At 45.4% G+C, this 23,826-nt stretch overlaps 1 protein-coding gene across 8 annotated transcripts in view; it reads right to left on the reverse strand.

The window, feature by feature from the left end:
• Nucleotides 1-6,409: 6,409 nt before the first annotated feature.
• ADGRL3 (adhesion G protein-coupled receptor L3) overlaps nt 6,410-23,826 on the reverse strand; it is a 517,783-nt gene continuing 500,366 nt past the window's right edge. For 6 of the 8 annotated variants that reach the window (XM_064450188.1, XM_064450187.1, XM_064450184.1 and 3 more), the window contains one exon: nt 13,504-16,371. In XM_064450188.1, coding sequence (XP_064306258.1) covers nt 15,563-16,371 — 809 coding nt within the window. In that variant the 3' untranslated portion in view covers nt 13,504-15,562. Of the gene's footprint in view, nt 7,507-13,503; nt 16,372-21,823; nt 21,953-23,826 lie in introns of those variants that run through there. The other 2 variants (XM_064450192.1, XM_064450191.1) reach the window with 2 other exon arrangements.

The raw sequence follows: 23,826 nt of genomic DNA on the forward strand, positions 1-23,826 counted from the left end.
TGAGCACAAGTTGACCCATTTATTCTCTGCTGCACTTTCCACAGCAAATCACAGCTTTACCGCAAAGGTACACAATATTAGACCCACAATTTCATTGGCAAGATTATTTTGCTTGTGAACCCACTAGTATTTTCCCTGAACAGTTTTCCTCCCTTGTCTTGCTAGAATAGAGAATTGCTCTTTTGCAGGTTTATTCTCTCTGCTATTCCCTTGGTTTGAGTGAAATATATACGAGATGACTCAGAGTTTGAACTCTCAGTATATGTTTCTAATACAAAGTCTCTGCATGTCTGGGGACCTAAGACAGATATTTAATTTTAGATAAGAAATACTGGTGACATCATGCCTTTGATTTCTTTGCTGGATGTCTGTGCAGCCAGCACATGGCGAAGCTGTTCAGCCATAACAGCCTCATCGAATTTAGGAAGCCGTTTAATATTCCGCTTAAGTACAGAGCAGCGGGCAGCCACTGGTCCCCTTGGGTGCTGCTTAACGGGAGTGCACACTCGAGCTTTTAACCCAGGCGAATCCATCCACTAACACATGTAAGGGAAAAGGATCTTGTGAGGAAAACTAGGTTTTCTAAGACCTTTTTGTGCAGTTGCTGCACCCCCTGGCCAGCAAAGCTCTAGGCAGATCGTGTCAGCATGAGGGTCATCTACCCCTACCCCACACACCACCTTGCACATGTTGATTTATACCCCCTCAACACACACACTGGAGAAGTTGAATTTAGCTTCACCATCAGTGACTTCAGCTTCCCACAGCAGCAGATGCTGGCAAGTGCATCCAAGCAGAAGGAAGCATGCACACAACAGCTTCATTTTTAGCTTTACAGCTTAAAAAAAATAAGACATGCCTTCATTTTATTTTGAAACATGACTAACTAAAAGCTCATATGCATGGAGGGAATCTTGAGAAAAAAATCAGACTCCTGCAGCAGCACCTTTTAGTTGAGACCATTTTGGTGACATTATGGTGACAAATTTTCAGCCTTTCCTATAATTTTATACCTTCCTACACAGCAGGTGTTACCCAAAAAGATCTAGGAGAGATATTAACATGGATAAACAGAGCATAAGACAGGAAATAAAATCTAATTGCTGAGACACAAGGTAAACTGCAGCACTTGTACATCAGCAGAAACACTTGGCATGTGGGGCAGCTCACCAAGGGGTCCAACAGGTTCTTCATTCCTCAAAAACTGCAGTTAGCATTGAAACATCTTCCTAAAGGTTAGTCTTCAGTTAAGCCAGGAGTTATAAATTTGCTGCAAGCACTATCAGCTTCAGCTCTTTGGTCTGCATAGAGGAAACCACCCCCAGCATCCCCTGGGCTTGCTAAGGGGCCTCTAAACACCACCCAGACCCGCCCTTGTTAATCCTCCAATTAGGGGCCGGAGTTAATACCCAGGTGGGCACAGAGCTGATTAAAGCAGCTCATACAACATACTTTTGTTGTTGTTACTTTTTTTTTTTAGCCCCTGTCAGGCACATCTCCTAATTGCCCTAAATGAATGATGAACAAACCTGCAGATTATGGGAGTCACAGTTAAGAGACAGAAGCTAGATGAGAAGAAAACCAGAGGGAGCCCAGCCATGAACATCCCAAAGACATGTCTAATCCAAAAGCTATAGCCCTCCTCAGAGGGGGTGAAGTCTTTCAGCTCCAGAGCTGTGGTTTGGCACATCACTGTGGTCTCAGGTCAAAATCAGCCCATGGTATACTTGAGGATGGCAGGTTTTAACATGTCTCCTAAAGCCTGAAAGCCACAAAACTGGTGCATATATGAGCTGCCTTTTATATAAATGGCTCATAAAGCATCACTGACTTTTTCACTTGTAATAATGCTTTGGATTAATTTTGTGTCACTGTGTGTAAAAAACCAAAACCAAACCCACAAAACCCCATTTAAAGCCCCTTGCATTATATCACAATCACAGGCTGGCCAACAAAAGTGACTAATAATGTAGTTCTGTGCCCCAGGAAAGGGTGACCGCTAGGTCTAGGTGAAATGAGATGGCTGAGTCAGCTGCCCTCACCACATTTCCACATCACTGAAGAAGACAGCATAATTTGGACCCACAGCATACCTAGAGAAGTTTCATGTTAAAAAAAAAAAAAAGAAAAGGCAAACCAACCTATAAATCCCCTTAATTTGAATGTGTGAATTTGCACTATGGGGCGTGCACTTGACTTTAAATATTAACCAGTTGGAGTGCCGAGTGGACTCAAGGCAGAATGGTGGTAGCTCTTCTTGGTTTCCTCATGGGATAGATGTGGGGTTTGCTCTTACAAGCCATACACTGGCCACGGAAATAAAACATCAGCGATGTTGCCCACATCCTGCGAGCTAACTCTTCAACAGCTCTGCAGGGATCGGTTCAATGGTCACAAGGCACATGTACACCCCAGCATCCCCCTCTTGTGAGCCCACTCTCTTGAAGCTATAGTCCAGGGTGCTGACATGCAAGGTTTACTCCCTTTTTAGCACTGCCAGCTCGTAAGCGATTTCCCAGGCATACCTAGTACAATTGTAATTTTTCACCTAAAAAAATAAAATGGCTAAAAAAAAATCACAACGCCATGAAGTATGGCTGAAGACTCAGCAGGGGAATTTCTTTGGTTCCTCAGGAAGCTAGCAATTATTTCTGACCCTGCAACAAGAGCCTGCAGATGCCAGGCTATTTTTTTTCTTTCTTTAACTGTAAAAAGGTATAATATTTTACTGAAGCTCATTGTACATCATCTTACTGGTGTATTGGGTCAGGGAGTTTATGGGTTAATCCTGTGCTGGGTAATGATGCATTGCCTTTAACTACATTTAGGACTTTACCTCCTCATTTCCCCTTGTAGCGCCACTTGCTGTATTACCTACGGTAAACTGCAGCACTCAATTCACCTTCTCTGGACACTATTTATTATTTTATATGCCTCTAACATGTCACTTCTTATGTGCTTCCACACTAAAAATATTTCTAAATGGTTCCTAACAGGCAATTCTCCTCTTTGATTTAATAAATCCTTATAGTCTCTTCATTCCTTGGTCCCTGGGAGAAGCAGTGTGGTCCAAAGCAAACACACGCCATTGATTGGGAGCCTGGGATTAAGCCTCCTTGGAATGTTATTCCCTTTCCCAGCTGTGACGCACGGTGAGCAGATGCTTTCCTCATCCCCTTTGACCAGGTTTTCCTCAAGATGCTGCAGGGGATATGGCCCATGCACTCGAGATACAGCTTCACTTCATTTTATCTGGAATTGGGATTTTCTCATAAAGGAAGGCAGCAAAACTCACCATACCGGCATGTCCATGGGCCAGGCCTTGCCGAGTGGCATTACTTGGTCCCTAGGCTTCGGCTTGCGGCGTCCTCCTGCCTCTCGATCCAGTGCAAAGCTGCAGCCATCACATGTTAACACCCGCCGCACCTCAAGCCGTGGGGGTCCTGCCTTTGCACTGGCCAGTGGCTCTTTGTTCCTTTGTTAAACTTGCAGCCACGTTTCCAAGTATCAGGATATTTATGTTGACTTCGACACACTACCACTCAGATCTCCTGTATTAGGGTTGTATTATTTTTTATGTGAAATAGTGCAGCAGCTAATTGCAATTACCAGAAAGCATATACAAGAGAGCTTGTTGATTGCCAGTAGACAAAGACACGTTGGAAATCTTGGATTTTGCTATAGATGAAAGGCTATAAATTTTAAAATAGAAACCACGTTATCGTTTACAATTTCCGTTTGCTAACAAATTCTGCTAAACAAAATTGGTGGCTGATTAAGTAAACATTTATACATAAATAAAACAGTGAAGATCTCTTCAGTTATTGAGATGCAGCCAGTTCAGTCTCTCGTAAATAATACAGTGATGAATTCTGGCATTACAGTGCGTGATAAAGCTACCTAGCCTCAAAGTCTTAGACAAACTAATCCATACGCATGAATCAATCAGTTCATTTTAGTCATACCAGCGTTATATAAATGTCACTAAAATCAATGCCTGAAAGACGTAACAGATTAATAAGTCCTCATGCGGTACTGAAATGCAAACCTACAGCGCATAACTACACACCAGGCACAGCTATACAAGTAGTCTGAATAAGTGATTTTAATAGAAAACTCAAGGGCAAGCCTGTAATGAGCAGGTGTGGATTAGAAAAATCTGGTGCGTTATTAATTTCAGACAATGCCAAGTTCTTTTTCATAATGTACATTTTATTAATGCTCTCCGTGATAGCTTTTCATACCGGTTCATCACCAGGAGTACAGTAATTACGATGTATTAATATTCATTCCATGACTGAGGAGCAAGGAAGTCCAGTTAAGATATGGAAAGCAGGTGAAACGTCAATCACTATTGACTCAGGGACAGATTAAATCAAAACTCTGCCCCGGGGAACCCAGGAGCTGGGTGGGTGTGGTAACAGCCCCTCCCAGACCCACTCTTCAGTGAGTATATCTGCCTCCCCCTCCTTGTCGGCTCACCTCCGCGCATCCCCTGCCTGCCATCGATACGGAGGCAGTGGACAGGATTCATCATTTTTATTAGGACTTGGGGTCATTCTGACTTGTCTTTACAACTGTCACCATTAGTTACTGGGTGTCAGCCTCTCTGGGGTTGGCGAGAGAGAAAGAGACGTTGAAGGTTGTCATAAATGCCTCCAAGAATAACTCTTCTAGACACAATAGCAAGGGTTTAAACTGCGGATGATGGGATTGTCCGGGGAGAGAAACTAATAGTGAGGGTTCTAATAAAAAAAACAAAACACCAACGAAAAAACCGAAACCCACCCAACCTAGGAGATTTCTGCTTTCCTGCGATCTAGTGAAAAAGCCCAGGGAATTCCTGCTTTCCTGCAACTGCAGTCCCCCTTTCATCCCATGCAGGACCCCAGACCTCTCCAGGGTCAGGCAGCCCCAGGCTCAGGATTTAGCACTGCCCTTCAGGGCTCTAGAAACCATAAGGATGGTCCCCTCATGACTGTGAAAGATCATAATCTTTCACATAAACTTTTTGGAGGTATTTATTTTGCTTAACGTACTGTCTGATCTTCAGAGCATTTCTGGCACAAAGGTGGGGTGGGTTGTTTGCATTTTTCATTATTTTTCTCCCTGGAAAAAAAGGCCTTCACTGGGGAGGAAACCTGAGCCTCCCCAAGATGATGCCTGGGGACACCATACAAGGTTGGAGAAGTGGGCAAAGGAAGAGGTGTCCACATGTGGCAGATGAAAGCAGGGTGTCTCCTGTGCATCAGTTTGAGAAATAAATAAATTGCTCAGCAGTGGCAGTTGTTAAGTGGTAATGGTAACAGAGCTGGACGACAGAGGAGGTATTCAAGTACCCAAGAGGAAAAGACCATCCCTGCAGCCTACCTTGAACCATGGCAAACAAATTACCACTCTGGATGCACAAACCCTTTCGTGCTTTAAGGCAGCTTCCAATTTCTGTTGATCGCCCACTGGCCTTTCCTTGCAAAGGTATAGGGGCTTTGCCCCCAGTATTATGCTAAATATGTGCAATAGTTGGTTTATGCTATCTGGCTTTTTAATGGGGAGGGGACACTTCCACCTTGGCCCTGCTTCCTTGCTAAATGCCAGGCTGAAGAGAGTCTTGTATGTCTGGAGAAAGTTATTCTCTGTCATTTCCAAAAATATTTTTTTTTAAGTCTGTTTTTTTCTGTTTTCAATTTCTAATCCTGTTTTGTTTTCTAATTTCTCTCTGCTGCATGACTCCACATGGTCGGGCTCAGAGTAACTAAGGCATAAGTAAGCTTTTTGTTGTGAAGGATGAAGAAGAAACCCCAAAGTTCCTCTCCTGCTTCCATCAGGTACCACGCTGCAGCAGCCCGCATCCTGCAAACACCCGTGCCCGAGCGTAGCCCTGCTCTGCTAGGAGTGTTTGCAGATGGCCACTGTTGTGTCGCGGCGGGGGACAGCGGATGGCAACTCAGCGTGGAGCAGAGAATTATCAGCTTTCACCCAGCTAACACCGCCCGCCCTGCCTCCTGTGCCTTGCTCCCCAGAGAGATGCGGACAGCGCGCTCATGCGAATAAAGCTGGACCCAGCAGCATTACTTATGACTTCTCAAATGTGTTTAGGCATATAAAGGTGAGTACAACATACACAGCCATATCCTCTTTTCTTCTCTCATGGATGCAGCTACAGAGACACAGGGACCTGCGCTGGCTGGCAGCCACCCACACCGGGCACAGTCTTGCACACGCATTTGCACACACACAGAGGAGAACTGCATGTACAGGCACCGGCTGACATGGACACAGATGTCTATGCATGCCTCCATTTACCCAGCCGAACAGTTGGCCCAACACCATTAACAAGTCTTCAGGGTTTCTTTTTGTCCCCCCGCCCCCGCCTTTTATTTGTTTAAATTAATGCTAAAAGCCTCAGGAGAACCACACTGATGGGCTTTGCATCCCTTTAGTGATTTCTGCCCACCCCACCCCATCACACCTGCACCAAGCAGCCCAAGTCCTCTGTGGGCTGTAGCTGAGTATTTACACCAGCGGAGACCTTGGGCCCAGCGAGTCCACCCTGTTTACAGGAATGAAGGAGAAACGTCTGCCGAGTCCTTTGCCGATGTGTCTGTTGTCCTTCAGGTGCCTCCTGCACCTGCTGTGGTGGCACAGCTTGGCTGCGAGACCTCACATCAGCCTCTACCAGGCAGACGCCGTGGTTTCCCATATATCCATCCCCAGCTGAGCTGATTGAGAAACGCTATCTTCAAGATACTAAGGCTCATTTTTTCCAAAAAATATCTCTATTTACACAAAACAATAAAATCTGAGCAGCTTTTCCCCCAGAAGCTTTTTGCTAAGCGGAGCCACTGCTGGACGTGTGCACCAGTCCCTATTTACAAGCAACAGCTTTGCTCAACAGTACTCTGCCAGCAAGTTCAGCTTCTTCTGGCTTAAGGATGATTTCTTTGTCCTTTTTATCCTTCCCTCTTTACCTCTTCCCACAGCCAGGCCTGTATTTACAACAGGGACTTGGATCTGGCGGGGTCGACTTTATACAGCCTAGCTTGTGAGCACGGAGAGGGGCTCAGGATGGCGGTTGAGCATGCTCAGCCATTTTTAAGTGTTTTCAAGTTTCAAAGCCAACATTTGGAGCAGACGAAACTAATTTCTTATTACAAAAGACATTTTTCACCCGTTCTGTTCATCTTAAAAAAAAAGCGACCCACCAAGCGGTGAGGGTATGTCCCAGGGCACTGCCATGCAGGGGGCAGCAGGAATCTCAGCCAGGCTGTTTTCTCCTTGGGGACACGAGGGTTTGCCAAGGGTTTTGGTCGAGGCTAGTTTCTCCGGCCTCTCCTTTTGTGCAATCCCAAGTGAGGGACGGGTAAACCGAGGCACAGAGGAGCTGAAGTGGCACGCTGGCGTGGGTTCACCGGGACAGGCTCGTCGGGTGCCCTGGGCACTAGATGACACTGTCTTCCATGGTGACTCGCCTGAAGACTGGCTCCTGCTTGGGTGTCCTTCCGCTTTCTGTGGAAAACAAGGGAAGAACAGATAAAGCCCCAAAGCAGGACCCCACAGCAGCCACCAGCTGTTTTTAAGACCATTTCCACCCTCAAGCAAAGCACAAGATGCCCAGGTTTGCCTCTAAAGATAAGGCTTGCTGAGAGCAGGTGAATGTATTTTGTGCCAGCAGCCCATCAAGAATCTCCTTCCACCCTTTTTGCTGAAGCTGGTGGTACAGATTTGCCTGGTTTTGTCTCCACGAGCCAGCTATTTGTTAAACTGTGTGAGGACCAGCAGCATTGGTCACTGCTGCCCACTGCTCTCTGGATGAAGGGTGATGCTACGGCACTTCTTTGTTCCTCCGGGTTTAGCCCAGCTCAAGCAAGGAGAGCCCAGCGCCAAGCTGCAACCACCAGCTTGTAGCAGCCCAAGAGGGCTTGTTTGAGCAAACTGCATTTTTTGTGTCCCCTCCCACCCCCCAATAATAAATAGACAGTTTAAATCACTACAGAGTAAACAAATTTGTTTTGCTATCAGACATTATCTGAAGGGTGCTTCACATCCTGAGTGCTCTGCTTTACAGCTGTCTCTATAATCACTGCAGCCCTGGGGAGGAAAACACCTCCTTTTACACGTGCAGGTTGGGAAAAGGCAGCCATGTGCAATTTGGGGTGAACACGTTCAGGTTTTCTAATTAATAATATTTCAGAGACAGGTTATGAGAGGCTAGACATGTTCAAGAAGAATTAAGAGTTGTCCTGGAGCCATTTTCTAAGCATAAATCATTTTACCCTATCCCCCACCCACCCAAGGTGTTCCTCCTCTGCATGGCAGCATAGAAAATACTGCAGGGAAAGTGGTGGGGGGCAAAGCCAGCAACTTTTCTCCCATCTCCCTGCTTGGCTATTTTAGCTGTTCTTTTGGGGTTTTTCTGAAGAGGAGGAACTTTCATCCTTTCTTTGCTGCTCATTGCTTTTTTTTTTCCAAGCTGTGGGATGCATTTTCACCTTCCGTTTCCACTGCTGCTAGCTCGGTGGGCTGCTTTGCATTGCAGTGCAAACTGCTAGCAGCTAAAAATGCCTGGCTGCGCGGTGTGTCTCAGGAAAAAAGATTTAAAATCCCACCTATATAATATGAAACACTCTTTCTGGCTGATATCAACAGCACCTGAAGCAATGAGGCCTTTTATCTGTACATACGAATTGTAGCAACACAAGCAAGGAGGAGGGGGAGGCAGAAGTGACCCAAGGACAGAGCTGAGGCGCTTGCACTGAAAGCAGCTATTTATCAGGGAGGGACCCTCTCAAAAAAGGGCTGCTGAGGTCCTTGGTATGAAACCATAAAACCGCCTTTCTTTTTCTTTTTTTTTTTTTTTTGGAAGACGAGGAAACCAGGGGCTGGCCAAAGCAGGCACCCAGCAGCCACAGCAAGCCTTCAGCCTGACTCAGGCTGGCCTCCTGTGAAACGCGGGCTAATCCTGTACGACCCCATGCTTCTCTCCAGCTGCCTACAGAAAGCACCTGAAAATCTCCTTTTGGCACATTTCAGCCAAAAGATGGAGCTTTGCCAGAAATTAGGGGCTTTTTCTTCTATTTCACATGCCCCCTCCCCCCTACCCAAAGTCCATTTTCCCACCACTCTTGCAGCTTTTGTGCAACCAAGTGCTAAGAGATGCGTGGGGCCAAGGCGCTGCTGCTTCCCGAGCGGCATACCCAGAAATCCTCTACCTGGTTCATTCACCACTTGGTTTTCAACATTCATCCCCCAAAAACATTTATCAGTGGATGTTACCACAGGCTCGTGCCTTCTGAAAGGCAAAGCCTTTGCTGCCCGTGGGACACGATGGCTGCAGGGCTCACGCCTGCATTGAGCTTTCCTGCCACGGGGACCCAAATTAAACTCTGTCTGAGATGCCTCAGAAAGAAGGGGGAGAAGACAGGCTGAAAACAGTTTTATTATAGCCATAATTTACCCATCGAGCATCCTGCTGCTGGAAATAACCTTTCCAAAGTTGTAACATAAGATGCAGTCGATTATAAGTGGCGGTCAGAGATATTGGGTCATCCGTACAAGTATTCCCATGCACACCAGCTGAGGAGGTTGTGCAGCAGCTATGTTTGTGCCTTTTAAGTTGTTGTTTGGGTTTTTAAGCAATGCTGTCAAAATATCAGGCATTTGCTTCCAGCACATAATAACTGCTCGGTATACCAATATTTTTTAAATTTATTAAGGTTTTACCTTGGGGTTTTACATGTATACAGTGTATTTAATGAGTAGAAATATAAGAAAAAGAAAATACGTGGAGGATGAAGAAACGAAAAGACAGCAAATATTTAGGATGATTATTTTTTTGTTCTTGTTGGCATTTTGCTAGAGAAAACTACCACAATCTCTCTGTCTGGCATACCAAATACAACACTAAGCACCTGTAAAATGCTATTCTGATGTGAAAAAGGAAGATTTCCAAGCTATCCTGGCTGGTCTTAATATTTCAGCATTAAACAGACTAACCCTCCCGAACTGTGACCACGTATTATCTGGTGTATGATCCATGCATCCCTAGGGCTTGCCAAAGCCCTTAGAAGAGCAAAACTGGCCCTACACCAGCTGCCTGTGCTGAACGAAATGACTTTTGGAGACGAGCAGGAGATGATGCTGCCTTCCCAGGGTACCCCTTCAGGTGCTCTCCCCCAGCCAAACTGCTAAAGTCCCTGCCAAGGACAGCCACTGTTAACGTGACCTCTGGTGCCTTCCCTGGGAGCATTAATCACCTGTTTTATCTGGTTTCAGCTTTATGCTGCAGGATGTTCTCCACACCATTACCAGAGAGCCGGCGACGACATGACATTTATATAATGTTCATGAGCACAGACTATTTAAACCTTAAAATATTCATTAAATAAAATTTGCATAGAGTCTAGCTGAATGCAGCAGGTAGCTAAAAATGAAGTACTTTTCTTTCTAAACGTAAAGAGGAGATCAGGGCGTGACAGATGACCAAGCCGGTGCTCTTTGGCTTCCCTGAGATAGCTTTTTAATAAGATGAGCTATCTTTTTATCCCTGTTGTCTAGGTAGGTCTGCAGGGTATTACATTCTTTATAAACTAGTGAGATCAAGAGCATATTGGGGTGAGTGAGAGAGAGGCCAGCTGGCCAGAGAAGAGGGAAGGGGGCTGCAGACAATAGGGACACACATAGAGACATGCAAGGACCCCCTCCGGAGCTCAGCACCTCCCATTGCCACCATTGTTTCCCCCAGGCCTCTGAAAGATCTCACTGCTCATTATCTGGGGGCAGGGAGGGAGGAAAAAGATTGGTTAACAACCACAGATTTCAGGGAATTGAGTGCAATCAACAGGCGGAAAGGAACAGCAGCACGATAAGTAATATTGCCTACACAGTGCCTCCAAAGTTATAACAAATACCTCTCATCCCCATCAACCCTCCAGCCTACATAGTCTTTCTTGGCCTGTCTTTCCCCTTGTGTCTCTCCTTCACATGTTTTGGGGAGATCTTTATAGCCGCTCATGCCTCTTGCAGAAAATGGGCAGGCATTGCCCGTTGGAGCCCAAGTGTCCTTAAGCAGTAGAACACGTAGCAATCACACAGTAAACTGGTGCATCGGCTCAGTATGGGACAGTCTATGATGGGGTTACACAGGAAAAAATAACCCAGTCCTTCACAAATTAGAATGAGTGAGGGAAAAAAGGGATTCATAATGTGCAAAGCATCCCAAGATGATTTCCAGGAAAATGTAAAGCATGGAGGCTTGCACTTCTCCACCCCCCTCTTCCCACCTGCAAGCAAGGCTTTCTGAAAGGATGCCTCAAGCAAGGGTTCGACATCGACAGTCCTCACTCCAAACATGCCTGGCAACACATGCTACCCAAAGGCGGTCCCATGTTTCAGAAAGGGGACCTATGTATCAGGGTGATGTTTTCGTTGCCCAAGCACTGTCTGTGTGCCTCTATTCTGTCTGGTTTTCATTGAAAATGGGATGCTTATTGCAGTTGAATGATGAAGATTTAATAAAATTTTTAAGGCAAATATGCTTGATTTTTTTTTTTTTGTTGTTGTTAAACAAAGCTTTAAAAAAGAAGATCCCCCCCAGTACAGGGCTGATTATTCCCTTCAACCCAGCTTGCAAAGTTATGTGCCCCAAGCATAAGTATGGATCTAATACCATAATTGCTACTGCCGCTTCATCAAGATGTTAGTTTTCTCACATCTCTGCCTTGGCTCAGCATGAAGAAATGCCTTGAAGTTCTGTAGCTCTCCCGCCTACCCCAGGAGCATTTTAGGCACCAAAGACTTAACGTTGACTTGAGTTTTACGTGCTGTAGTCTGCACAGAAGACACCATTACATTGCCAGTTGCATAGGAATCATATCTACCGAGGTACTTATCAACAAGCAGAAACCTTCACCATGCCCATAATCAACTATCTGACACAACAAAAGCCTGTTTTCAAGGGGAAAAACATGACAAAAATAATCCCCATCCTGCTTCCCTCCCCCAAACTAAATTACAGTTTTAAACCATTTTTGGCTTAATATAATTAATAATATCTGTTTCCCCTCTGTTTTGTAATTCAACTGTTTCCAAAGCTATAAGGAGCACCAACAGTGAATTCTGTGGTGCCAGAACAGCCTGGGGATGGAAATAACCAGCTTGAAAATAAACAGCATTTTTTTGTAATCAAAGCGCTAATAGGCATGGAGGCTGGCAGAGAGCTCGAGTGAGAAGGGGTGGCGAAGAGGGGAAAAACAGCCTATCCACTGATAAATCCAAAATGCACAGAAAGGCTGGGGAAGAATGACCATTCAGAGTAAACAAAGTCAAAGATTTTTCAGTAGGACACAATCATCCCATAGCAAATCCACCACTGGTTTGTTCTTGCATAGAACATTTACCAGGCACGCTGGTAAATGCCGTATCGATCACCTGCCTCCCATTTTACCATGACAATATTTGCTATGGCGCATCTCATCCTCTGCATGAATTTAATCCTGCCGTATTAATGGAAAACTATTTTATTTTTTGGAGTCTAATACAGTAAAAGAGTCTTTACTTTCTCCAAGATAAGAGGTACTTCAAGTATTTCAAGCCTCAGCAGCCTCTGTTGGGCTGCTGCCTGGACTGGTTTGACCACATGGGTCTGAAACGCTTGCTTTGCCTGCATGCCTTGGTCTACCACACACTGCCCAGCTCCATCACAGCTGGCATGAAAAATAAAATGAAACAGGGATGCAGCATCAAGAGCAAGAGTACCATTTGGCTGGCCAGAGGCTGTTTTGCTACGAAGCCAGGTGATTTCCAATCTCCTGATTGGAAACACTCCCTTGTCAAAACTTAGACCTGGCAAGAGGCACAGCTACGGTTAGCGCTTTGTCAGAAATGAAGTTACCTCCCCAAGATGTTTTGGCCTGAGTGCCCGGCTGCACTGGAAGGACTCAGGCAACTCAGACCAGACTCTTCTGTAGGCCACGAATACCACCAAACACCACCACCCTCTGGTTCGCCCTCATGGACAAGCCCCGGCTGAGCAGCACCAAGCAGCATTGCCCCTCGTGAGGACAATACCATGATGGAGGGGAGCTGCTCCACTGCTGCATTCATCCTCCAGCACTGGCAATATCTTGTTTAACACGGGCTTCAGCCTGCTCCAAATCTTTTGGCTTTTACCTAGCTTGATGGGAGCTGGATGGAGGCAGCACTGACCCCAAAGCTCAAGGCATGGGAGGGCTTTATGAAAAATCACATACTGAAAAATCAGTACTGAGCATGTCCAGGGGTGGTTATTTTCACTGTCAACCTTTCTAGTCTATTTTGTGGCTTTCTATATCCTGACGATCAATCCTAACTGCTCCCAAGGGATTTGAAGGGGGAGGCTGGAGGAGAGCGGCGAAGCGCCAGCGGGCCATCGGCAGTGGCAGGATGGGAAGGGTGATGTGGCCGAGGACAGCGATGGCGCTTTGCGTACGCCCGGAGCAAGAAAATAAAGAGACAGCAAACAACGACTGAGGAGGCCTAACGGGGACTTGTTTTACTCTTTGACATGCTACCAGCAGTTTTTAATCTCAGAAGAACCAAAATTTTCTTAAAAAAAAAATCATTACAATGATTAAAAGGTACGACACATGAAATACTATACTCAAATCATCCGCGTGTCGTCAGCTAATTTATACAGTAGGCACAAAACAGACCTAGAATCACCTGCAACGAATGTCGACCGGCGCTCTCGCCCCTAAACAAGTACTGCTAGCCTGATATTTCTAGTCAGCTGTAGCTGCGTAACCTTTGTGCTTAAATTGCTCAGCTTAGGCCTCCTTTCTTTGGCATTGCTCGCCCATGCCACGAAGGAGTGGAGACTCGTACTGAAGACAGTAACGGAGAGAGGAACAACAACAACAACAAAAAAAGAGATTAATCGTACAGTACATACATACAGTATCTTCTAAATCGTGATCAGTTGTTTATTGGTTGGCAAACAAGCTTCACTTTTACAACAAATATTAGTAATGAGGTCATTAAACTGTTGAGACCATACAAAATGGATCATAAATTAAAAAAAAAAAAAGATAAAAAGAAAAAAAGAATTCATATTCCGTGCTGCTAATTTACTTCCAGAAAGCCTATGTTACTTAAAAATCCTGTCAAATAAATAAATTTCCTGTTAGGAAAAATAATGAACAAAAGACTTTTTTCTTTTTTTTTTAATCATCGCAAAGTACGTTTTAGCTCACTATGCATCAATCGATTTTCTTCTTAACCACTGCAGTACAAGTGCCTAAACCAGGGACCAGACGGAGCCGTGAAGGCCCTTTGCTCCTCCAGGGAAATGGCCGTCTCCTGTAGAAGCCCCACTACGACTATAAAAAAAAAACAACCCCTCTCGGCTCCAAGATGCGACCCTCCGGCCCGGCTGAGGGGCTGCTCACCAAAGATGCTTCGCAGGATTATCGTCACAATCAGTTGTGCACTGTCAACGGGGAAGTTTGCCCTGCTCTAGTCTGTCAAAAGGTCTGCCGGCAATACGCCGGCCGAAGAAAGTTATACAGCGAGGAAATAAAAAGACTGCCTTGGCTGAAAAGAAACGGTAATGGCTTTACTAAAAATAGTCCTTAGAAAGTGATGTTTGGGGTTTTTTTGCCCAGTTTTTCCTTTTTTACCAGGATGAGGAGGGAATGGAGGGGAGGGGCAGTGGAAGAGGCAAAACAAAAGTAAAAAAATAAAAAAGGAGGAGTTATGAAAAACCTTGCTCCTACTGGTAGACAAACTTACAAGACCAGCACAACAGAAAAAAGTTCTTTTTTTTTTTTTTTTTTTCCACTACATTAACAGGGACGCAAGTTCTGGAGGAACAGAAAGCAGACTATATGTGCAATGCTAGTATCTGTACATTACATAGAAATTGTTTGCTTTTTCTGCCATTAGTTTTTATCATCCGTTAATACAGCAAAACATAAAATATGCCTTTAGCACAGAATTCTCGGATTCCCTTCCATCTCATTAAATTTGTTTTTGTTTCATTTGCTCCCGCAGCAAAGGGCGCTGCGGTGAAACCAAGTTGTGAGTGACCAAAACCCATGACGTGATCTGGATTGGTAAGAAAGAGTTTTGCTAGCTTGTTTTTGTGCAGCGCTCCCACCTAGATGCATCGCTACTAGTTTCAAATGCACATTTTTGGCCTAGTTTTATTCTTTGCCTTTTTTTTCCCCCCCCTCTTAAATCAGGTCCTCATTATTAAGAGCAACACAGCATCAAGGATTGTTTAAACAAACAACGGCATAACTTGAGAAGGCCACGAAGTGTGCCGTTATCTATCTCTTTCATTAACATAATGAAGTCTGTCTGGAAGGAAGGAGGATGGGGGAGAAGAGGGGTGGGCAGCAGTTACTGTCCTCTCCGTGCCGGCCTAAAAATTCCAGTAAAAAAAGTCCGAGAGTTTCCTTTCGAACAGCATGAAGATTTCGGAGTACACACAATATTACCACTGTTTGGATTAACTCAGAACAGTTAAAGCGAGTGTTACGGAGGGGCTTTTTGTTGTCTCTTTGCTTAATTTTTGCCGAATCTTCTATAGACTAGTGACCAAGTGAGCAGGTCCTTTTGCATTGCCGTCCGGGGGGGTTCCCTCTTTGTTTGGCGGGACTATAAACCCATCACTGCTGCCTCGACCTAGCTGGTAGTAAGTGTGTAGCTGATGGACGTGGTTTCTGGAGCCAAGGTTAGGCATGCTTTTGTAGTAAACATCGTCAGCGTCGCCACCGCTGCCGCTTTTGGCTGGCGGGGGATCGGTCTGGGTGCTGGCGGTGACGCTTTCCGTCATGGGCATGCCAGCCAGTGCGGGCATACTGGTGTAGAGAGAATCCCTGTTGGGCGACTGGAGATCGTCCGTGTGCTCGTTGGTCAGCAAGGGGAAAAAGCTCTCACTGTTGTCTTGTGGGATGCGCCGCCGGCTGTAGAGGTGGGGCTGGTGGTTGTCCGCTGAGTACACCCGGGGGGGCAGCAGCGGGGCATCTGACTCCTCGTGGATGAGCTCCAGGCCCAGGCTCTCCTCATGGGTGAAGGAGGTGGCGTCGTCCAGCACGATGGCATCGTCCTCGCTCCTGCCGCCCACGCTGTTGACGAGTTTGTTCATCAGGTTGCGGCTCTGCTCGCTGGAGCGCTCGTGGTTGTTCAGGTAGGAAGGGATGTAGTTGGAGGTGAGTTCCTTCAGGATCTTTTTCTCGAGGGCTTTCTCGGTGTGGTTGTACCCGCGGTCAAGGATTTGCACGCAGTTGCTGAGGTACTCGCCGCTGGCGATGCTGTAGCTGTTGCCGTGATTACCATTCAGTGGTAGAGTATCCGTGACACTTGTATCCCTGGCATTGTTCAGAAGCCCCTCTGAAAAACATTACACAAGAGAGGGTGACTTGTACAAACAGGACACTCACGCGGGACGTGCACGCTCAAACCCCTTTCCTAGGCTGCTGCAGCTGCCGGGGCTTGGCAGCGAGGAGGCGCGCAGCTCCGGCTAACCGGCTTACGGTCTTTCCACTGAAAAAATGGAAAACGCCGCCAAGTACGTGACTTGATGCGGCAATAGCCGGCGGGAGGGACTAACCCCTCCTGGCCGGTATGGCCTGCAGCTTTTGTGCTTTGCTCAATGTATCCCTGAGGGAGCTAAGAAATAGGTAACCCTGGGCTGGTCCCAATTGCCCTGGCTCCAGGCGCTTTGGAGGAACGGAGCGATTTCCCCCAGCTGAGGGAAAGGTATTCACAGCCCAGGTTAATCGTTACCCAAACTTTGTTTGGGAGTGTATCCTTCCTAGAGGAAAAGAAATAAATCCGGTCTCCCCTTTTGCTGAGCAGGCTACCAGGGGAAAGGCATAAGGCCCGAATGGTGGCATTTGGGGATTAGCAACGTGGAGGCACAAAGTGCTTCCTGGCGCAGGCTGCTTTGGAACAGGGCTAAATGCCCTACCTCGCCCGGCACAAGGGCGCAGCCAAAATTATTTACTCCACACTGGCCAGGTGAGGATTTTCTAATACAATCCATGTTGGAGGCAGCTGCTGTGGGGTCTTGCAAAGCCTTTAAAAATAGCTCCCATTTCACTTGCAAAGTTAAAGCAGAGCATTCAGTGGAAGGTACAGCAAGTACCATCACCGCCACAGTACGGTGGGCTCTGGGTAACATGCGAGGAGTAACGGGGTCTCAAGTGCCCTCCAACTGACTATGGCATCTCCGTAGGTGTCTCAGCACTGTCAATGTAAGGCTGGAGCTCAGCTCTTTCCCAGCACATGGGAGATGGTGGGGAAGCGCTTTGAGAGCAATGCAGCAGGAGTGGGCAAGGGAGAAGAAAATCAGGCCCAGCAGTTTAGCCACCACACTTTCTTTTTCGGGATTACTGGCCTCCTTGGAAGGAGTGCAGGTGTGGGGATGCATGAAATAACATATCAACCTTTCAGCTAAGGGCTTTGGGCGTTGCCAAAAATTGGCAAGCAACTCCCAACAAGCCACAGTGGATCAGAGGAGCCATTAGCTGACAATTTCAGATGAACAGTTGCTCATACCATGCTCGGTACATGGCATGTGTACCTTCTGAAAATACAGGATTTGGTCTATATCTGCAATGGATTAGTTGTAGCATGTCAAGGGCTGGAAAGTGCTACTGTAGGCTTTCTTTTTGCTTTTGAGGGAAATGCCCCAAATGTGTTGGTCACCTTTCAGGTTTCTGAAGCTTAGAGGGTGCTGCCATATCCCAGGTTTCCCAACAAACGAGGGAGCTATGACAAAAAATCAACTAGCCATCACAGACATAGAGCAAAGCCATTGATTTTCACGGTGGAAGCTCTCCAACTGAGTCATGATGCTTGGGAAGAAATGAAAAGTGAGCTTTTTTGGGGGTGGTCTGTATGTAATGGGTGACAGGTACAACCGCATCTGTCTGATGGTCATGTTGAGTAACGTATGCATTGAGGCGCTGAGCACCGCGCTTCTGCTGCCAATGCATAGAGCTGGGGTTTGGTGGGGAAATAAAATGGAGGCATCGCAGGTGAGAACAGAGTGGGGTCTGCAATGAAACACGCCATATAAAAATGCCATGACCTTGCAAATAAAAATGTGAAGTTTAAAAAAAATCATACGCACAGTTATATGAGAAACTACGCTGGGTAAACGATGCCACAAAACGAGAAATAAACAAAGAAAGCATCATCTAATCTCATCTATATATATGTACACATACATATATATACACGCACATACATACACACGCATACACGTATATATACATATGTATAATCATATTCTTTTGATTTCAAAACTGTGAGATGAATTTCCTTTATTAACTACATCATCTATATGTGATGCAATAAAAGTGAACTAAAAAAAAATTACATTTGATATGCAATGTTTAGCTTTACTCCCATACTTGTCTCTCTGTAGGGCTCTAAACGACAGCATGAAGAAAAGGAAAGAAAAAACAACAAGTAAGCTTACAGCGACAGTAGGAGAATCATGAGTAAAAAGCAAATTGATGATATGCAGAAAAGAGAGTTAACAGAAATAATTTCCACTGCCCAGAATACATGAATTTGTTACATGGTTTATTTCAGGTTAAAAATATTGACATTTTAGACAGAAAAATTACTTTACGCGCAATATTCAATAGACTACACTTTTATTTAAAAAAATTATCACATTTAAAACGTTTTCCAATGCCACTATGAAACGTTCAGCGTGCAGCACAAATCAAGAAATAATGCCTGGAAATTGAAGAAAAGTCTAAAGCTGGTAACAGTCATGCTTGAAAAGACAGGCACTGTCAATGTCACTTCCAAAGTCTTAAAATGAATGGCTTTACTTACTGTTAGTTATAATAACCCCTGGCAGCTGAGACCGAAATCCATTGCCTTGCTAAAAATGTTTTGCCGTCCATCCTTTGTAACAGTGCTTTGTAAGAGTATGACTTTGCTCATCACAGGGCTGCTGGCATTTTACAAACTTTGGTAAGCCTGCTTTCTTTTAACCGAACACATGACAAACTACATGGACTTTGCAAAAAAAAGGTGAGAGGAACAGTAGTTTGAATAATGGCATCACTAAATGAAGGTATTGAGAAGAAAGGGTTAAAACAAGAAGAGCCAGAGATGAAGATGAAGAGCCAGTGATAACTCTCAGCTTCCCACTTTGCAACGGTCTGTGGCACGCTGGGGTTTAACCAGAGCTTGTTAACGGGATTGACGCCGTGTCTTAAGGTTAGCTCTCACGGAAGCAGTTAGGCCGTTTTGAGAAACTCCTGCATCCAAGAAACTGAGCCCGCGTACGTCCATCAGCTGCCAACGGCGGTGAGCGCTCGGCATGTGCTGTGGGGTGCCAGACCCCTCACCTACCATCTCTTCCTTCCTCTGTGCTCTGTGTCCCATCAAGGAATCGCTTTTGCCACAGGGAAATGGGATTTTGGCCTTTTAGGGTCAGATTTCCTGCCTCTTTCCAAGGTTTTTTTAGGGCTCCTGGCCCCTGCTGAGTCTCTACTCAGCTCAGCAGCTTCAGCTTGAGCAGAGAGGGTATTTTAAAACACATAACTGGGGAGGGGGAAAGGAAAGGGTGGACTGATCAGGCCCCAGGTTTCTTAGAGTCCTGTCCCTGCTAATGACCAGCACCAGAAGTGGTAGATGAAGGTGCAAAAAAAAATCATAGCCTTAGTGATGTGGAATGAGCTAGCTGGATGACGTTAGCTAGCAATGCCCTCACCGCATGTCGATCCCAGCCAAGGCACACCCAGAGATGTTGACAGTGTCTACTTTTACAAGGCACTATCACCAGTTTAGCATGCCTGCTAGTGCGGCATCCTCAAATCCCAAAGAACTGCCGAAGCAGTTTGTTGGTTTTGCTAACCTTCATTTCTGCTGCGGGATCTCCTTAATATTCACAGTTACAAAGAGTTACCAGTTTGAAAAACAACAGCTATACCAGTCCTACAGCCATTAATTAACTTGCAGCCTCCTGAAAAGAACGGGATAGGTTGTGCTCCCTCTGAAGTCAACGGCAAATCTCCCGGGGCTTAAATGGGATCAGTACTGGTCCCACTCTCTTTCTTTATCTCCCACAGATGAAGCCTGGGTAGGTTTTTCTGTTATCCATCTTGCTGTGTCGCACTGAATAGCACTTGCAAATCAATTACACTATTTTTGTGGAATAAATGCTGTTAGCTCAGGTATCTGTATCAGAATCTAGTCTTAAAAATTAGAAGAACACAAGATTATTAAAATGGATGTAAAACCTTTTTGTCACGTTTCTGCCCAAATCACTTGGGTTCAGTTGATGCGCCCAGACCTGAACATCAGGACTTATCTTAAGCCAAATGCTGACCCAGCACTACCTGCTGCCACTTGATTCAAAAGTCCCCCAAACCTTAATATTATCATGCAAGAAACTATACAGAACATCAAAGCTCATTTTGACATCTGCAGTACACTGAAGTTCTTAAAATTCAGAGTGTTTCATGTTTAACAGTAGCCCTTTTTAAAAAAGTGTTCGTGGAAGCAAATTTATTGCACAAAGTTAGCATAGTTTAGGAAATTAATGAACAGCAAAAAGGTCGAACACGTGTGCTTTCCTTGTGCTTTGAATGAAAATACACTAGTGATACAGTTCAATATCTATTTCTATCGTAAACAATATGCTGCCATATAGTACAAAGGGGGTTTTCCTGCTTGCGTTATAACCATGATTATTTTCCCTTCCTTAGAGACCCTTTACTGGACAGGGATGCCTGCATTGGGAGCGGAGAGCTGACAGAGTGCTGACATACTTGAGCTTTAACACAGCGTTACTCTGTAATGATTCAGCCACCTTGCAAGCAAGCGCAAAAAAGAAAAACCCCATGGAAGTGGCAGAGCAGGATGGAGCCACCAACAGACAGGAGCTGGCAGAGCTCCTCACTCCCCAGCTCCTCCTCAGGTCCTGCTTAAACGTATCTGCTTCTCTCTCACAGAAGCATCAGCTTACAAACATGGTCCCTTCCCACGTCCAGAGCAGAGATGAACACGTAAGTGACAAGATTCCTATGTCAGAAACCTCATTAGGTACAACTGACTCTACCTGTTTATTTTCCATCGCTGAAAGGAGGATACGCAAGGGCTTCTAGTTTCCCTACACCTTTTTCTATTTTTTGTTCTTTTTGCTTTCTAATAGCACATACAAAATTTATTAATGCAAACGGCAAAACATTTCTTACAATACCTAAGCTCTGCACCTTGGAGCTGACCTACGCTCCTCGCTTCAGCTCTCATTTTTCTTAGAGATGAAGGGCAGTTTTGCTTTATTTTGCACTTTTTTTCCCTGCGCAACCTGGTGCGCCACAGACCACATTTCTCTATGCCATTTCAAATGAGAGCAAGAATGGTGGCAAAGGCCATTTTAGCTTCACTTACCTTCAAAGGTGTTCCTGTTTCTGAAATGAGTGGTTTAACAAGGAAATGTGCTGACAACAAAAGAGAGGAATGGATACATCCGACAAAATACACACACAAGACCAAAACAACACAAAAGCGAGGCGATTGAAAAAAAAAACAAAATCAAAACCACTATGAATGCTTTGAGTAGAACTGATGAGGGTCTCTCAAAGTGAATTTGACCGCTCATGTAAAAAAAGCCTCTGGAAAATGGAAAGATGCATTGAAATGAAAGGAAAGGGAGGGGATCATTTTTTTGTGCCCAGTTCAAAAAAACAAAAACACAAAGTGTGTGTAGAAAAAGAAAAAAAAAGAAAAAAAAAGAAAGAAATGGGCCAAAATAAGCCACAGAAAATGGAAATCTCACTAGAAAAATTGGAGAGAAACTCCAGCACACCTTGTGCGTTGTACATGCTGACAGAAGGGTTGTTATAGACCGCCGATTCCCCGAGCAATGTATTATAAGGGTTGTTAGTGCCATGAGGACGAAGCAGAGCATTGGTTATAAGATGATTAGCCATGGCTCCTGGAGCAGCCCGATAGAAAGACAGAGAAAAAAAACAAAAAAACAAAAAAACAAAAAAGGTCAATCAGGCAAATATGGTATTAAAAAAAAGGGAAAAAGAACATTCAGAATGACAACAGTTGAAATAGTCCTGATTACAAGCAGCCAGCTAATTAGACTCAGAAAACTGTATGCCGCTAAAGCAGAACAGATGTTACTGACGATGCACAAATCCAAACCAATGCAAAAGAAAATGTATCAGAAAGCAGATAAGCTACATTTATGGTGGTTCCCCAGTTGCTCGGAGTGTAAGCAAGGCTATGCCCACATGCTTGCTACAGAGAAAGAAAGGAAGATGGCAGCCTACACAATGTGGGGGGAAAAACTCTCCAGAAAGTGCCAAATGAATAAAAAAATATATATAATGACTAACAGAAAACAGCACATTCAACTCCCACTATGGGTAGGATCTCTTTTACTGGCTCTTTGCAACACATCTAAAATCAAAAAAGCAGAATCAAAAAGAAAGTATGGAGAATGCAGCCTTTCTGAAGGCTCTTGGCATTTATCAGAGAGCAGCTGTTTCTCGTGTCTAAGAGGGCGAGTTTCCCTTCAGCTACAGCTCTGGTACCACCGCTCACGCACAACCACCCAAATCCATCCCTGAAGGTGAGAGCACCATGGCTCCATCAGGTGTTTGTATCAGGAGCAAGACTGGCCACGGAGACCCATGTTTCAAGGCCCTCTGTTTGCCTCGCAAACACCTTGTTTCCCCACTCCTGGACCTCTTTGCTGTCATTTCCAAGCACTCAGCCAGCTGTTGTTTTCCCACTTTGGTTTATCCATTAGAGTCGCAGCCTCTGGACTTGTGCTTTTCAGGCTCATCACAGCTTGGCAGGTGGCTGCCAAGACCTGCCTTAATTCATATTGCAGGCATCAACCCATGAAGCAAAGCCTTGCCCCCACCTTTTAGCTGACCTAAAGAACCAAAATAACCCTATAGGCCCTTGATCTGAATCTCCTCTGGGATCCAAAGAGATGACTGACTCAAAAACTTGCCACCAGGGTCATTCCATTCCCACTGTCAGCGGTAGAGACCTAGAGCAGGATTACTTAAGGACACATCATGGTTTTTACATCCAGGGCTAAACCGTTAAGACCTTTCCACCAGGAAAGTAAGTCTAGTGGGGCAACTAGAGCTAGACAGGGCAGGGCTGTAAGAGGGCTCAGGTTACCTGGTTGTCATCAACATCTGATAGCCCCAACCCAAACAAGTGACTGAAAAGCCGATCTCTAAACCCAGTAATCCTGGCAGCAATGCCTTCATCAATGGCTGGGGCATGCAGACCCCAGTTGCTTCTTTTAGGGGTGGAGGTGGCATGGTGGAGGAAGTCTTTTTGAGGCATGTGGGATGCTGGGTACAATCTCTTCTTTGCAACTCATTACCTGATTTTTCTTTCCTTTTCTTTCTTTTTTTTGGTTGGAGTTTCTAAGGATGTATAAGCCCCAGGAGCCTCTGGCTGGTAAAAATCCTCTCAGCAGCAAGCTCTCTGAAAGCCTACACCTACTAATTATTTTAAAAAAAGCAAAAGCTGGCCAAACCTAAGGCTAGGTGGAGGCATCCAGAGCTGCCTCCTGTGGTGCTTATACGCTGGCCTGGTGTATGACGTTCCCAGGACAGTGTTTTTCCGTGCTTGCTCAAGTAGAAGGGAGAGCAGACCACTCTCCTGCCTCTCCCTCATCCTCCTCCAGCCCTTCCCAGCCCCAGGCATATGGCATTAGCAGGTCACTTAATTGGTCTTTTGAGCACAGGACAAAGTAGAAGGCGGCACTGTATGGGGGCTGCATGCCAGGGAGGCTCCTCAACACATGCAGCTGGAAAAAAAAGACTCGTT

This window comes from Phalacrocorax carbo, chromosome 4 (assembly GCF_963921805.1).
Source record: "Phalacrocorax carbo chromosome 4, bPhaCar2.1, whole genome shotgun sequence".
Taxonomy (NCBI): domain Eukaryota; kingdom Metazoa; phylum Chordata; class Aves; order Suliformes; family Phalacrocoracidae; genus Phalacrocorax; species Phalacrocorax carbo.